Raw genomic sequence first — 16,668 nt, 5'->3', positions numbered from 1 at the left:
CTCTGACAACACTTAAGATGCATTGATGCATATTGAACTTTTGGAAGCATCAAGGTAGGCGCTATTATTCACTTATTAAACTAGAAGCCGTCTAAGGAAAGGGTCATCACACGATCACCCGGCTGTCTGGACTCGTCTCGGTCGGCATCTTCTTTTTGCCTTTCCGTGGGAGCAAGAGCCTTCTCTTAACTATCACTGTATACCCGCCCAACTAACTACCTTTCTGCCTCTTTGTTCTCTTTATCCTTTTGGAGCGTTATCTTCAGGCAGTCGTAACGGTAGGCCAATACCACCACTTCAAATGAATGTTTTTAGCACATTTCCAGCTACCCTTTTTCCTTTGAATAACCAAAGGAAATATCCTTGGATTTCTAAATTGGCTGTGCTTGCTCGACATGTTAAGTCAGAGCCAACCCAAAGCCAAATGGGAGTTTACTGGAGGAACCCCAATCTTTTTGGAGCAGTGGGCGCATTTGGCATTTTGATAGCATCTTGCAGGCACTTTTGCGAAACGGTTGCCATAGTGAGCATGGCCGAAAACAAAATTGCCAATTACCAGAAGGCAAATTGGTGAGATTGCTCCTCAATGCTTTTTCTAGTCTCCCAGGGTTTCAGGTTACTCTTTTTTTTTTTTTTGGTACAGATGGACCCAAAGCTCTAAAGGTAATACATAAACATTGATTTATTAGGAATGTTTCAGGGAATACATAGGACACAGGAACATTCTTGGATGTTTGGATAATTGGAGACCGGTCTTTTGTTTTGCAGCACACTAGTTTTTTAAAAATTAAAGAACTAAAGTAATTTAAAATTAGTAATAATAAAACAAATTCAGAGAGGGCATGAGCCTGACAGACAGCAAGAGAGGTGACTGTGGGCAGTGCCACTCTGGGAATCTAAATCGTATTATATTGTGTAAGCCCTGACACGATGGATAAACAGTGATTTATATATTAACATGTTACACGAGTGCAGCCGACTGTGGTTTATTCACAATGTTTATTCAACAAACTTCACAAGTCATTCAAAATAAAATTCACAACTTCTTCACATGATTTATTCAGTAAACCATGATTAAGTAATGATGGGTGTGAACACAGCAATTTCACCAACCAATGTTTAAAACTGCTTAGCTTCACCTGTCGCCTAAAGTAATAAACACAACATAGGCCGTGTTCACAAAACACACTAAATCATAATTTATAAGCCATCATGGCCGGGTTCTCATAGCTCGCTAACCATATGGCTCTTTTCGTAATCAGTGATTTAGCGTATCTTCACAGCATCATCCGGTCCTCAGTGCAGTGATATAAAGCCTGTCCCCATTATTGTTATTTTGGAACAACCGTAGTTGGATGACTCTGGGTGATCTATAAATCACTAATGGCGAAGTGACCATAACGTACTGTGGAAACCCGGCCTTTTTATTGCAAAGTCTTTTTAGGGCTTCTGTATTATTAATTAAAAGCTTGGGTCCTTCCCATGTCGTCATTCTCGGCTCCAATTTCAGTCTCCTCTTTTGAAGAAGCAGCGGGTATAGTACAGCTACCCACCAGAGGAACATTATGACACGTGAAGGGCTACTTCACTGAAATGCCGCAGCTTAGAATTTGCATCAGATGCTGCAACGCAAGTACGCTGTTGGGGTTTTTGTGTGATGACATCATCCTAATGTGGTACGGACACCACCAGGATGGAGCTAAAGTGGGGCAAAAAAGTATTTAGTCAGCCACCAATTGTGCAAGTTCTCCCACTTAAAAAGATGAGAGAGGCCTGTAATTTTCATCACTTTTTTTTTTTTTGTCTGCGCTCAGTCATTGCTGACCCTGCAGTGACTGCTTGGACGAGTCCTTGCAGTTTTCAAGGCAATTGTTTTTCGGAAGTGGTTTGCCAGAGCCTCCTTCCTAGGGCAGAGCCCAGCTGGCGAGCGCAGGAGGCTTCCGTTTTTTCGCACTTACCGGCAACTGCTCCCAACTCCTTTTTGCAAGGCGCCGCCAGCATTTTTCCTCCCACCAGAGTGAGAGTCCCCATTTATCTACTCATGTGAGTTTTCGACCTGTTGGGTTGACAGGAACTGGGGAGGAAACAGGAGCTCACCCTGTTTAACGCGAAGGCTGGACTCGAAGCACTGAGGCGTCGACCATTTCTGGCCGGCAACTTTCGCGTCATTAAGCCGCTGCGCCACCGCGTCCCCCTAATTTTCATCATAGGTATACCTCAACTATGAGAGACAAAATGAGAAAAAAAAATCCAGAAAATCACATTGTCTGATTTTTAAAGAATTTATTTGCAAATTCTTTGCAATGATTTGCAAATAAATTCTTTAAAAATCAGACAATGTGATTGTCTGGATTTTTCCCCCATTTTGTCTCTCATAGTTGAGGTATACCTATGATGAAAATTACAGGCCTCTCTCATCTTTCTAAGTGGGAGAACTTGCACAATTGGTGGCTGACTAAATACTTTTTTGCCCCACTGTATCCAACCTCTTATATTCTTCCCTGTCCCTTTTCTACAGGTAATTCTGTGGAGCCTTCCTTTTAATTCGCCGTCCCATTAACGGCAAAAGCAACATTTGGGCAGCAGCAAGGTAGAACTCCTAAGCACAGAGGTGCAGAAGCGCGGCCTGTCGAGGCCGGAGGCATTCACACCAGAGCAGACGTGGGCCAAATTGCGTTATGTGGCTTACAGCTGTTCTCTACGGAGCAAATCAGCTTTCGGAAGGAAGCAGAAATGCACTTTAGGTGGGGATAAATCTCAGTGCGTCCCCTCTGCGCCGACCTGCCAGCCTGCCCCCTTAAGAGGACCGAGTTTCGTAGGGGCCACGTTGCAGTTCCGGAGGCTTCGGAAAAACGGGGCAGACGACACCACCGAGCGAAAGAAGCCGCGGGGCGGACGCGAGCTTCCGAAAGGGAGTGCGGCTCTTCGTCAACGCCTCCCTTCTCCAGCAGGTGGCGGGAGCAGACCAACGGGAGGGCCGAGCGCGCTTCGCTCGAGATGGCTTTTGGGGTACCTCGCCCACCAGAAAGATGGCGGGCCGCTCCGGCTCAACGGCCCGCCGTCGATGAAGGCGAGGCGGGGACGAGCTCAGGGCCCCAAGCGCGCCATCCCTGACCCCGGGCGGCGCCCGCCGCGGGTCGGTTTCAGCCGCGGCTTCAGCGACGGCCGCGCGAACTCCCGCTGGCGGCGCGAGGGCTGCCTCGCCTCCGCCTCCGCCTCCGCCTCCGCCGCGGAAGCCCCGCGCGGCCCCGTTGAGCAGGTTAGTCGCACCTCCCGGATTGGAACGCCGGAAAGGCGGTCCGGAGCGTCGTCCCAGCAGGTCCCCGCAGCCCGCAAGCGGGGAGGGAAGGTGCGCCACCGCCTCTCTCTTTGTCCGCGAGCGGGCAGGGGCTGCGCGGCGCCTAGGGACGGGTCTTGCGTTCAGAGCTGCCGAGCGACCTTTTCCCCGTCTGGAACTCCGCGCGGTGCTATTGCAACCCGCCTTGTTGCTGGCCGGGGCGACCCCTTGGGGTTGCACGTAAAAGCGAGGCAGCTTTCCCCGACCTGGTGCTCTTCAATGAGTTTCCAGGACTGGACTGGACTGCAACGCCGTTATCCTCGGGAACTATAGCACGACATATCTGGAGGATATGGTTGGGAGAAAGCTCCCTTGGATACCTTAACATCAGCACCATATGGAAAACTGTTTTTGTTTCACGAATCCTGGATCCCTTTCAGTTTCATTAGACCACTGCCTTTCCCCAGGTGCAGGGTTAGGAGGTAAAAGTTTAATTTAGCTAACACTACAACTTGGGTAATCTTTAGAAATCATCGTGTTTATGCCCCTCCGTTTTTCTGAGAAGTCAACCTTCATGGCTTACATGAAGTTGTCCATTAATTGTACCCCCACAACCACCCTGTGAGGTAGCCTGGACCAAGGGAGGGCGAACGTCCACAGGAAGCCCTATTGAACGGTGCCTGGAGCCTCAGCCTCTCCAGTTCAGTACCATCACTGCTGTACTACATCCTTCCCCAACATAGTGCCCTTGGGGGCTATAGTCCAACACATTAATGCATCCCCCCCCCCCCCCCTGGTTGCTTGGACTGACACGATTTGTTAGTCTAGGCATATTTGGAGGACTCTAGGAGAGTGATGCCTCTTTCTGATCATTCTCTGCCAATCCAAAAAATGGAATAAATGCTCTAGATACATCAGCTTTCTCCTACAGGAAGCAAAGGGGAAACGTGTACTTCTCCTAGGAACAGATCAAGGGAACCTGCCCCATTAATTAGCTATCAACTATTCCTGCAAATTGTCTGATCCAGTTAATGCATTCAGTCAGATTAAGGTTTTGCTGAACTGCATTACGGTAGTTGGCCTACAAATAGGAAGGTTGTATTTTTTAATGTTCTTTTATTTAAATAAAAACAGTTTCCTTGCAAGTAAAAAGATAAAGGGCTGAGGAAGAATGTCTGATTTAGTATTTTCTGTGCCATGCTCCTCTTTCTACATGCATGAAAGTTTCTGAAGGAGCAGTGTTCACTCCATGTGAAGTGGCACAGTCTCTGGAAAGAATTGCCACTTAAATCTACTGCATGTATAAATTAGACTACAATTAGATCTATTCTTGTTTCATTGGCTGAATCAGTGTAGTTTCCTCCTTCCCAGTTTGGCTGCTTTCATACATAAAAGTAACATTTCACAAAATTCTACATTATGGCTTAGAAGAATTTAAAATGCACTACTTTTTCAAGCCTGTCCACAATGATTTATAGGGATTTGAATTATGTATATCTCATCTTCATATTTGTTTTTTATATGCTGGTTGTCAAAGAAGCATCCTTTCAGCTTTACAAACAATTCACAATAGAGAACAGAGGCTGGAACATAATAATCTCTGGAAAACCTTTCAATACCAGGTCTCATAGTATAGTCCTCTTAAATGGATTTTCAGAAGAAAACATTGGATTAAATGTGACTTAAGTAAATATAGATGGTATTGCAGCCTTTGAACTAAAGGAGACTTTTTATCACTTGACAATGTTAATCTACCACCATCTATCTGGCCATTGATTATAGGAGTTTTAAATACTGAAAATTTGATCATGTATAAGTCCTTAGTGTGAATGTGGAAGATCTGACATTAACACTGAACTTGATGAGAAGGGTAATTTGTACAACCCAATGGGATGTTTTCAATTATATTTCTGTTTAATAGGATGGAAAAAAAGAACATTTTAATGAAATCCAGTGTTGCTGCCTCCAACCTCCTGAGAACATTGCATTCTCTCTATCAGTTTGGACACTTTTGTGATGTTACAATATACACAGACCAGCTGGGTATCCAGAAGGAATTTTACGTTCACAAAGCTGTTTTAGCAGCTTCTAGCAATTACTTTAAAAGCCTTTTCCTCAATAATGAAATGATGAATGTCAAAAACTGCAGGATTATCCTCCAGGATATTCAAGCTGAAGAATTTGTGTCATTCCTCAGATTTGTTTACACAGCAGAGTTAGAAATTGAAGTGGACAGACTGTACCGGATCAAGGAGGTTGCCAAAAGGCTTGAATGCCAGGATCTGCTTGACATTTTTGAAGAAATGAAGGCTGTAGGTGGAGATTTGGAACCGAGTGTTCATTTGAAAAAAAATGAAGATGTTAGATTGCCCTGGAAGCGAGCAGAACAAGGAGGAGGGAAAGAACAGTGTGAATTATCCCATGTTTTGGCTGCTGCACCAATGAAGAAGCATTTGGGGGAGAGAATGAACCACTCAAAACTAACCACCAGTTCTGATGATATCAAAAATAAACCTATAAACCCTAATGAAGATAGGATTGTGAGTGGTAAGTCCAAAGATGAGTCAGCAATGACATCTGACCATACCAGTGAGACTGATGGTCCTTCGCTAAATGAGGACGACTTAAAGGAAGCCCACACGGCTTTAAGCAGGACACTGCAGGACCAACAGAAGGATGAAAGTAGTTTGACTCTCTGTAACGCCAAACTCAGAAAATCAACCCGCAGTATGCCAAGAGTCTCGCCAAGATCGTACGCATGCGACAAATGTAATAATTTGTTCCCCTTTGCTGAGCAGTACCACTCTCATATTGATCTGGAGCAGAGCACAAGCCTGGGAATTAAGTGTAGCTGCAACATTTGTGGCCAACTCTTTCCCAGTTGCCACAATCTAAGGCGACACAGGCTCACTGTCCACAACAGAGAGCGGGGCTTCCCTTGTTTGCTGTGTGACAAAAAGTTCCAGCGTCAGAAGGATATCAGTGCTCATGTCCGCAGGGTGCATGAAAAGGAGCGGCGTCCGCAGCCGTGCCCCTACTGTGACAAAGTCATCAGCTCCAAGTGTGGCCTGACAGTTCACATTCGAACCCACACGGGGGAGAAGCCTTATAAGTGTGAACTCTGTCCGGCCAGTTTTGCTCAGAGGTCAGCCTTTACTACTCATGTAAGGTAATCCCTTTTTTTAACTACATAAAAAGCAGACAACAGAACCAAACAGAAGTTGGCTGGTGAGCGTTTTAGCTTTTGATTTTGTGGCAGAGTTTTCACATTATGCTCAGCCATAATGGGACTGGTTTGGTTTTGGTTTACTGTGTGGACTGAATCCAGCCATTGTGGTTTCTACATCCTGCTTTACGGCAGAGGTGAGCAGCCCACGTACCAGCTGTGGTTCCTGGACACTCCGTTTGTAACCTTCAGTGCAGCCTGAGTGGGTGGGGCTAAAGATTTTGGAATGCCTTATTTTGGAGGCTTGGGACAACGTTATTAGGCAAAATCAGGCTGATGGTTCTCATTTGGGAAGATACTATGTGCAAATGGCTTTTTAAAGTCTTTGTAAGGCTCAAAGCACCATCTTTCTATCTGTAAATTATTTTTTCTCCAACAGAAAAATACATGAATCCAGGAATGATGGAAAATGCGTGCCAGCTTATTGGACAATAGTTCCACCAGCAGAAAAAGTAGAAGTGGTAGATAGTGGAATCAACAGGAGTAACAAAATACATCACAAGGGGCCAAATAGTGGCCAGCAAAGGGAAATTCTGGGCAAAGCTACTCAGGAGCCTGAGGGAGAATCCAGTAGATCTCTTCCAGGGGAAGCACAGCCTGACAACAAAGGCAAGAAGCTGGAACTAGGTGATGAAACTAATACTGAAAAAGGGAAAACCAGTGGACAAGGAACTGTGGATGTGGAAGGAAATGGAGAAAGACGTTGTGAAGCAGGAGGATATAGCAACAATGAGGCCTTTTCTTCAGGTGATAATCACAACAAGGACTCAAATAATCACGATAGAGAAGACCCTGAACAGGATGTAAATTGCAAAGTTAACAAAAACAAGGTCATCCCCAAATCTGCTTACATCATAACTTGTACCAAATGCACTGAGAAGTTTCCGTCACGGAGGAAATACGTCAACCACTGCAAAGAAGTCCATCATTCCTTGCCTGGGAAAGTATATCAGTGTGATGTTTGCAGCAAATCTTTTGCAAGTTACAACAGCTGGAAAGAGCACCGAGCCTGCGTTCACACAGAAGACAGGAAGTTTGCCTGCACCCTGTGCAATGCCACCTTTAAAAGAAAGAGGGATGTGAGGACTCACTGTGTGCGGAAGCATGAAGGCCGAGTGAAGCGTCCCCTCTGCTCTGTCTGTGGAAAAATACTGAGTTCCAGGACAGCCCTGGTCTTTCATATGAGGACCCACACAGGAGAGAAGCCGTATCAGTGTGGCGTTTGTGGCTCAAGATTTGCTCAGCCATCACAGCTCAAGATTCATACCAGGTCAGCTTCTACTATCTCTTCCCTCTGCTCCCTACCATCTCATATCTTCTGCTGTTTGGGCTAGCTGTTGTGCTGGCTTGTGCTGGTTGTGCCTATTTAAAATTAAATTGTAAAATGAAAATCCATAGCACGTGGGTGCCTTCCTGGGGAGATGTAGCTGTCAACCTTCAGCAGTGTTTGGATGGTGGCATAATTACAGTCCAGATGTGATGGAATGGAATTATGAAGGCCAGACTCAGGGAGAGAAGCATCCTCTTTCGTCTCCGGAAGGGAGGGGAAGAGATAAGAGGATGAGGCTGGCACCTCCCTGAGGAATTCACTCTGTTTTCGCTTGCTACTGTGGGAACAGAGTTTCAGTTTGGGAAGATTCTTGATAGAGGTTGTAGCTAATACACATTGCTGAACTGAATCTGCATGGTCTCCTGGAGTTCCTTGGGCTAGGCCTGATACCATTACTATTACTGGTTATTTAAGTCTTATAGAGCACCTAAAAGGTTTTAAGTGCTGTATGGATATTGAAAGATAGGACAGCCCCTCCCCACAAACTTACAATCTACTTTATAGCAAACAAAAGGAACCAAAAAATGGAAAAGGAAGAGCCAAGCCAACACTGGATCAGCTGCTCTATCTCTGTCCAGTGTATAGGGCAAATTGGTCTCCTTCCCTTGATGACCTTTTGGGAGCAGACAGTGTAAACTCCCAATAGGTTTGAACAGGTGGCATACAGGTAGTCCTCAAGTTATGACCATTTGTTCAGCGACTGTTCAAAGTTACGACAGTTCTCAACAAAGGGACTTGCAACCAGTCCTTGAAGTTCCAGCCAGTTGCAGTGTCCCACGATCATGTGATCACCATTTCCGAGCTTCCCTGCTGACTTTCCCCAAGCCCAGTAAGTGGGAAGCCAGCAAGGGAGCTGTGGTAAGTCTCCCCACCCCGGCCTTTCTTTGCTTGCACGCACTGTGCCCTCCTTCCCCCCTGTGCTCACACACATCCCATGCCTTTTCCCTGGCTTCCCTGCACTTCCACACACATATGCACGCACCCCAGGCCCTCTTTCCACGGCCTCCCTGCAATCGCACACACACACACCCTATACCCACTTTTCACAGCCTCCCAGCAATCGCACATATGAACATACCATGTGCCCTCTTTCCACAGTCTTTCTGCGATCACATGCACCCTGCGCCGACTTTTCCCAGCCTCCCTGCGATTGCATGCAGCCCACGCCCTCATTCCCCGGGCTTTCTAAGCTCGGGCTGCACCAAGCACCCCCTCCCCCAGCTTGTGCATGGCCTGCGTTGAGCCGCCCAAGGCCTTCCCCATCCCCTTGCAGCACCCCCGTGCTCCTTACCTGGGAGTCCCTCTGCTTGCAGCTTAACAACTTGCATGTCACGGCACTGCCTGGATTGCCGTTGCTAAGCAATGCAGTCATGTGATATCACACTTTACAACCGCATCACTTAGTAACTGCAATCCCAGTCCCAATTGCAGTCGTAACTTGAGGACTACCTGCAAGGGTTAAGGTGTTGGACTGGCCCTGAGGAGACCCAGGTTCTAGTCTACCCTCTGCCACAGAAGCTCATTGACTCACTTTAGGCCAATGACTCAGCTTGAATTACCTCACAAGATTCTTGATGTGGGGAATTACATTGCACTACGTATCCTTCCCTGAGTTCCTGAATGAAAGGTGGGATATAAATCTAACAAATAAATGAATGCATTTTGTTCTAAAATATATATACATATTTATTATATAAATTAAATATTTAATCCTGTTTATTTTTTAAAAGCAGAGCCTTAGGATACATTATTTGCATATAGCCTTATGCTCAGCCCTTATTAAATTGAATCTGAACCAGGACAGGATAGGAATTCTTTCCCTCTATGCTTCAATAGAAACCTCGGTCCTTGAATTGGCAATGTTTTTCTCTGAGCTCTTAAACTTAATGAGTTGGTTTCTTGCACACTCTTGGTTTGTAGTGGAAGGTCTTGATGAACTTTTTGCAAATGGGAAAATTGGGAGCAAAATTTGATTTTGAATAGCTTTGACAGCGTTTTCATGTTCCTCTGAATGCAGGTCTCACACAGGTGAAAAGCCATATGTTTGTGAGGACTGTGGGGCATCTTTTGCTGATAAAGGCAAACTCAATGGTCATAAGAGGACACATACAGGTAAGGCTTAAATTCATTTCCTAAACATGGCAAAAGGCCAAATTTACTTAGTTGCAAAGGAGGAATATCAGATTTTTTAATGAGAAGAAAATCAATAGTGCAGTATCTTGATGCAAGCAATTCAGCCTGTTTTCTGATAGCCACGTAGAGAATAATCTGGGTCTGACTGCCTGTGCGTGCACACATTCCTGGTTTCCCGCTGCTCTTAGCAGTGGGAAAACAGGGATCTAGTCCTCACTGGAAAGCCTTTTTCTGCCAACCAGCTGATGGTGACAAGGTTCCCCACAGCTCCAAAAAGCTGCATATAATGTAGCCAAGGTTTGCGTGTTGCCCACTCATTCTGCAAGATCAAGCTGTCTGTGACATTGCAACTGTGCATAATGTTAGTCCAAGAACCTTCTGCACTGCAGAGATCCTTCAGGAGGAAAGGAATGCTTAACTCTCCCCTGAACATCACCCTTTTCTTTTTATACAATTTTAGGAGAAATGCAGGGGTGAGCTTCAGCTCCCTCTGTCCATCCCATCCTTCTCTCATTTTACAGAAGGAGTTACTTGCAAAAGAGATGGGGCTATCAGGTGCCAGTTATTCAATGTAATAACATTACACTGAATTTGTAAAAGAAGAAAAAGAAGCAAGAAGAGTACAGGTAGTCCTTGCTTACTGACTGCCTCGTTTAATGACCGTTTGAAGTTACACAGTATAAAAAAGTAGCTTTGCAACCAATCCTCAGATTTATGACCATTGCAGTGCCCTGCAGCATCCTGTCATGTGATCGCCATTTGGGTGCTTTGCAACTGGCTTGCAACAAGCAGAGTTAATAGAGAAGGCAGAAGTAAAATTGTAAGTCGTGGTCACATGATGTTTTGTGTAACAACTGCAGTGATTCGCTTAACGACTGAAGGGGAAGTGAGGTTGTAAGCCCATTGTGGTCACATGACATTTCATTTAGTGACCACAGCACAGCCGCTAAGCGAGGACTACCTATATGCTGCTGCAAGCATGTTATGTTACAAATGAGACCTTGGACATGTGATAATTGGGATGAAGCAAACTGACACCATTTCAGGTTCTTCATGGCTTGACATCTGCATGAAGTTTCTGGGTATTATGAACAGAAAAATACATTATTACTGAAAGTTATTTGAAAGTCAAGGGGAAGGAAAAGAGAAATGTATTAAGAAAAGCTTAAGAAAACAATATTTTGGAAAACCTCCTATGGGTGATCCTCAACTTGGATGATCCTGCATTGGAACTGAAATGTTCATTCATTATTCCTTTTCTGCCCTCTGTATAACATTGCTTACCATGAAAGAGAGTATAGTGATGGCTACAGTATGTATATTTGTATGTACTGTATGCATGCATTTCCTTTACAGGAGAACGCCTCTTCAGATGCGATGTGTGTGGGAAACATTTTGCTACCAATGAATATTTAAAATGTCACAAGCGTTGTCACATGGGAGCTAAGCCATACAAGTGTGATGTGTGTGGAAAAACCTTTGGATTGAGAGCTTCATTAGCCCAACATAGTAATGTGCACGCAGGTAAGGGAGGAATGGTGGATTCAGGAGATGGATATGCAAAACAGGTTTCTGGGTTTTGGGGTCTACAATCACCATAAATGGAATAAGTTCCATACAAATATCACGCAAAGGAAACTAGGATCTCCACATTGGGTTTTTTTTGTTTAAAAAGTAATAGCTTTCCATTCATTGATTGCACTTAAAATAATTTAGCTCGTAAGCCAAAGACCTACGTATACCAGTCCAATAAATATGCAAGCATGTTCCAGCTTGTCTTCACCTCTGCAAGTGACAAGTCTTCTGAGGGTCAGAAACCAAGATAGAAATATGTTTTCAAAATAGCCTTGGGATCGGAAATAAGTTTATTTTTTTCACATTCATTTTCTTCCCAGAGACTCCTCCTTATTTCTGTGAGCAGTGTGGAAAGACATTTACTCAGCAAGGAGCCCTAAGACGTCACCAGCGTATTCACACTGGAGAGAAGCCCTACAAATGTAGGGCTTGTGAGAGAACTTTCACAGATATGTCTACCCTGAGGAGGCACGTATTGGTACGTTCGCTGGTTTGTGCTACAAATTTTGTCTGCAGGAATAGGTAGTTTTATGTCCTGAGGTCATTAAAAGAGTTCCCTCACTGAGTTGTTGCTGTTGTTTTTAAAGCAGTGCGTGGCATTGCAATCATCTTTCATTCCCGTCGCTCCGTGCAGTGTGGCCCAGCTGCTGGGGTAGGGAGACAAAAGCAAAGGCACCTCTGCACAGGCAGAGAAAACTGACAATGCCCCAGTGATTTCTGCCCTGTTTTCTTATAGTACAACTCTGTTATGCACAAGGTTTACCCAGCTTTGGAAAGCAGAAGGGCCGACAACATCCATTCTGTGTGGTGGTTTCAAAGCAGCTGAAGTTACCTTGGGTTGGATCAGTGTTTTTCAAACTTGGCCACTTTAAGATGTGTGGATGTGTACCAAGATGGGAGGCTTAATTCCAGAGGAAATTAGTTGTCCTTAGATTGCATTGAAATCAATAGAACTTCACTTAGTTGTAATTAATTTCAGTTAGTTGTAGTACCACTGATTTCAGTGGGACTGAAGAGTATCTACGTTTTGCTACCTCTAACCCAATGTTTTTCAAACTTGGCCACTTTAAGATGTGTGGACTTCAACTCCCAGAATTCCCCAACCATCATGCTGGCTGGGGAATTCTGGGAGTTGAAGTCCACACATCTAAAGTGGCCAAGTTTGAAAAACATTGGGTTAGAGGTAGCAAAACTTAGATACTCTTCAGTCCCACTGAAATCAGTGGTACTACAACTAACTGAAATTAATTACAACTAAGTGAAGTTCTATTGATTTCAATGCAATCTAAGGACAACTAATTTCCTCTGGAATTAAGCCTCCCATCTTGGTACATCAGTGATCCCAGCTCTGATGATTGTTAGGCTATTCAATGTAGGAGAGAAAACTTTGTGGGAAGGGTAATACTGTTGTCTCACTGCAGCTAAATACAGAATGTAGGATTTCATTCCCTGTACTCTGAATGCTTTCTTTTAAAAATCAGCAAGCCAATAGATAATAAATTGGTCCTGATTTCATTTTTTAAAAGTTAATGACCATACCGATAGAGGGTTTTTTAAATATGTTTTTATGTTTGGCAAGTCAGGGGAGACCTTGAATACTAAAGTATTTGTTTCTTCTTTTGTTGTAGGTCCATGATCGGAATGCTCATTGGAGAAGCTTCTTAATAGATCTTACGATCAAAAAGGATCATAACTGGTCCAAAATAGAGACTTTGTCTACTATTTGATGAATAGAAGAGAATTCTACTACAGTTTGGTCTGATTGCCAAGAAAAATGCTACACATCAGAAAGCACAATTGTTAAAAAAAGTGGAACAGATAGCATGGAATAATGACATGAAAGAATCTGAACCTACTCTTATGCTTTTATAACTATCAACAATTCAAGTTCAACATGGGGATAAGCATCTGATATACTTCCAGTTTTTTCCCTGCATGGGAATATTCTCCATCTGCCTGCAGGATCTACAAAGAGGCATGGCCAATGATCAGCCTAGATTTTGATATGGAATGGTTTCTAACTGGGCTCTTTCTGTTAGCTTAAATGCTGATGTTTTCAACAGGTTTTGAGGACTTGGGAGATGAAATAAACGAGTTGTCAGGTTCCCTGGGACCAAACCATTATGATCGGATGGCCATCTTCAAGTCAGAGAGTGTTCATCCTTGTTTTAAAGGAGAGAGAGAGCCAAAGCTGAAAAGGGTAATAGTTAACGGATGTGATTAAACATGAAAGATTTAGACCGTGTAAAAATAGAGAGCATGCCCCCTCCGCCAAGAAGGGTGTGTGGAATTAATGTAAAACGTGCATGGGGGCATGACATGTGTCTTCTTTGAGAGCTTAAGGGAAGGTGCACTAGGTATACCATTCTGATACTGCTTTTAGATATCTCTTCCTGCAGCTGCTGAGTGCCAGGACCAGAGAGTCTCTAAAGCTAATGCACTGTATGTAGTTTTCTAGAGTGTGAAGGTCCCCAGTTCAATTCCTGGTAGAATCCAGCTACCCACATCTGAAGAGCCCCTGTAAGGGTGAAACACGTCAGGTGGTGTCTCCTAGTGGTGAATGTAACTGTTAGAGCAGCAATTCTCAACCATTTTGGTCTTAGGACCTCTCTACATCCTGAAAAATGATTGAGAACCCCAAAGACCTTTGGTTTATGTGGATTATACCTATTGATATTTACTGTATTAGAAATTAAAACTGAAAGTTTAAAACATTTATTTGACTTTGCAAACCCCCTGAAAGGGTCTCAGGGACCTTCAGGGGTCCCTAGGCCACACTTTGAAAACTGCGGTTTCAGAGGTTTCTCACTAGCCTTGTATTGCTTGAACTTTATAGTGAATGGGACGGCTGAATATGAAATACAGTAACTTGATTAGAATACAAAGAACAGGATATAAACTGAGGAAAAGTAGTTGTTGAAGTGAAGGTTTTGATGTGGAGTAGACACTGAGAAAGGGCAGGATCTTGAAGTTCACAGAATGCCAGGAAATAATGGTGTTCAATCTCCATTCCAGTAGTTGCAGGAAAACTGATCAGAGCATGTTAGATTGGCACTTGGAAAATTCTGTATGGACCATTAGCAGTAAGCTTGTTAGCATATCAAATAGGATGCTGCTTAGGTTAGTGAGTGATTCATCTGCCTGAACGTTAGTCAGTCTGTTTCAGGGGGATCGGATAATCTTCATTAGAAATTCTTGTCCAGATACCACTACCTAATATGGTATTGTACAACCTCTCCAGAATATATTGTTATTTGGATGCTGTAGAACTGCAATAATTAACAATAAGCAAAATTCTTTTTAGAAGAAGCATCTTGTAAAATAGGGGCAGTATCTTGTTCTCTGCTTAGATTTCAATGCATATTAATTAAAGATGCTAAACGCTAAAGTTTTACTGCTCATTTGAAGACGTTCTTGTTTCAGAATATAATAAAGACAAATCCACCTACTTTGTTATGTTTTTTTGCTAACTTTTATCTGTATCTGATAATAAAATTGCAAACCTGTATCCAATAGTGAAAAACATACATAGATCAAGGTTAAATTGTTGAATTCAAGTTCTCTGAACTTGCTTCTCTTCCAGCTGATGTTTTCTTACCAGTCTAGGTAACAGCATCAGTTCGTGGGAGGTTGCTGGCTGTTTCTATATGGTAGCTTGTCCTATCAGTCTTGATTCTAATCTAATTCTTTTGATTCTAATCTAAAATTCAACGAAATAAACGTACTACAGGAAGAGAAGTAGAAAGAAGTAATGTGACCCATTCTGTTGCAGAAGCATAAGATTTTGTAAGAATGCAATCCTAAGTGATGCGTGTAAACAATTTTGTGCTTTTGGGGAGATCTGTAGAACAACATATCCACCTACTACCTAGCATTGAAGTTGCCTGAGAGAAGGAGATTGGGGAAGGCAGTGTGTGGAAGAATTTGAAAGAAATTGAACTTCCAATTATAAGTAAGAGATCTTTGTATGTTGGAAGATCTAAATAAAAAAAAACTTTAAAATCTTTTTTTAAAAAAAGATACAACGCCGGAGAGAAAGAGAACAAGGTCATGTAAGCCCTTGACTAAGGCATTTTTGCTGGATTTGGAGACAAGAAGCCAATAGAGAGATTTAAGAAGCAACAGCATCTGATTAAAGCAAGAAACGTTACTGCAGTACTTACAAAGTGCTGCATAAAGAAGAAAAGGACAATGAGAGAACACAAAATAGCTTGCTGTAGTTCAAAGCATAAGTTGTGTAGGATTGTAAGAACACTAAAGACCACTCAATCCGAAAGAAGGAACCATTTTTTTTTCAAAAAAGTGGGATTTTCTGGGATACTCATGCAACTGGAGCACCTTTAGTTGGCAGAGTTGTAACAAACAATAAAAATGGGATAATTTATTCTAATTCAGAGAAGGCTACTGTACATTAGTATAACAGACGCCCTACATTTAAAGTGCTTTATGTTACTATGCAGATAAACTCAGAGCTGGGATTCCGTCATTTCAGTTTCTTTCTGATCTCTATTTTTTGAGATATTGCCTTTGTTTGGGGCTGCTGTGCTCTCTACAAATGCAGGCACTTGTGAAAAGAGGCACTAAATGTGGTGCTTCCCATGAAACTGTTCCACATACTGTGCATCGTAAACAAACGATGGGAGTTGGCTATGTCGTTAGAAGGCTTAGCCGTACCCCTGTCTGGGCTTGTTGGTTTGATGATTCTACATCTGACTTGGGTGATTTGCGTGCTAGTTATTTGCATTCACATAACGAGGACAGGTGGAACGCTTAAACGGGCATTTAAGGATTGCTGCATCTCGTTTGAAAAGCTATTCTCACTTTTACGAGATTTACTGCTTTTAGACTGTTTACAAACACACCAGCAGAAGAAGTTTGCTTCTTCGTGACTTAGTGGAGATACACACACGCCAAGCCCAGGTTAACAAAACACACTTCCCACAACATGCGACGAATGCCTTACGTTGTCTGGTTTACCCAGTGACGTTGCAGGGCCTAACGATCCCTTCCCATTTTAGCCTAGCCTACCCCACGGAGTGAATCCAACGATTATTTTAACACAGGGTTTACCATTAGTATGCTGGGTGAAGACAGTCTCAGCGGGGCATGGGCAAGCCAGACGCTGTC

General features: G+C 43.4%; 1 protein-coding gene across 2 annotated transcripts; it reads left to right on the top strand.

The window, feature by feature from the left end:
- Positions 1-2,407: 2,407 nt before the first annotated feature.
- LOC103063005 (GDNF-inducible zinc finger protein 1-like) lies at positions 2,408-15,209 on the top strand. 2 transcript variants are annotated; one of them, XM_088134921.1, is made up of 7 exons: positions 2,408-3,259; positions 5,199-6,446; positions 6,883-7,773; positions 9,851-9,945; positions 11,323-11,490; positions 11,862-12,019; positions 13,170-15,209. In XM_088134921.1, exons 2-7 carry the CDS (start codon positions 5,200-5,202, stop codon positions 13,266-13,268), a joined length of 2,658 nt encoding a protein of 885 aa, XP_087991047.1. In that variant the 5' UTR covers positions 2,408-3,259; position 5,199; the 3' UTR covers positions 13,269-15,209. The 2 variants fall into 2 exon arrangements, with proteins under 2 accessions (XP_087991047.1, XP_087991058.1); XM_088134932.1 differs by lacking the exons at positions 9,851-9,945; positions 11,323-11,490; positions 13,170-15,209 and having other exon boundaries at positions 11,862-12,015.
- Positions 15,210-16,668: the final 1,459 nt, after the last annotated feature.

The sequence above is a fragment of the Python bivittatus genome, unplaced genomic scaffold (assembly GCF_059951505.1).
Source record: "Python bivittatus isolate LINGU-HERP-01145 unplaced genomic scaffold, Pbiv_v1 ctg000020_np1212, whole genome shotgun sequence".
Classification (NCBI taxonomy): Eukaryota; Metazoa; Chordata; class Lepidosauria; order Squamata; family Pythonidae; genus Python; species Python bivittatus.
This window is presented reverse-complemented; position numbering and strand designations above follow the sequence as displayed.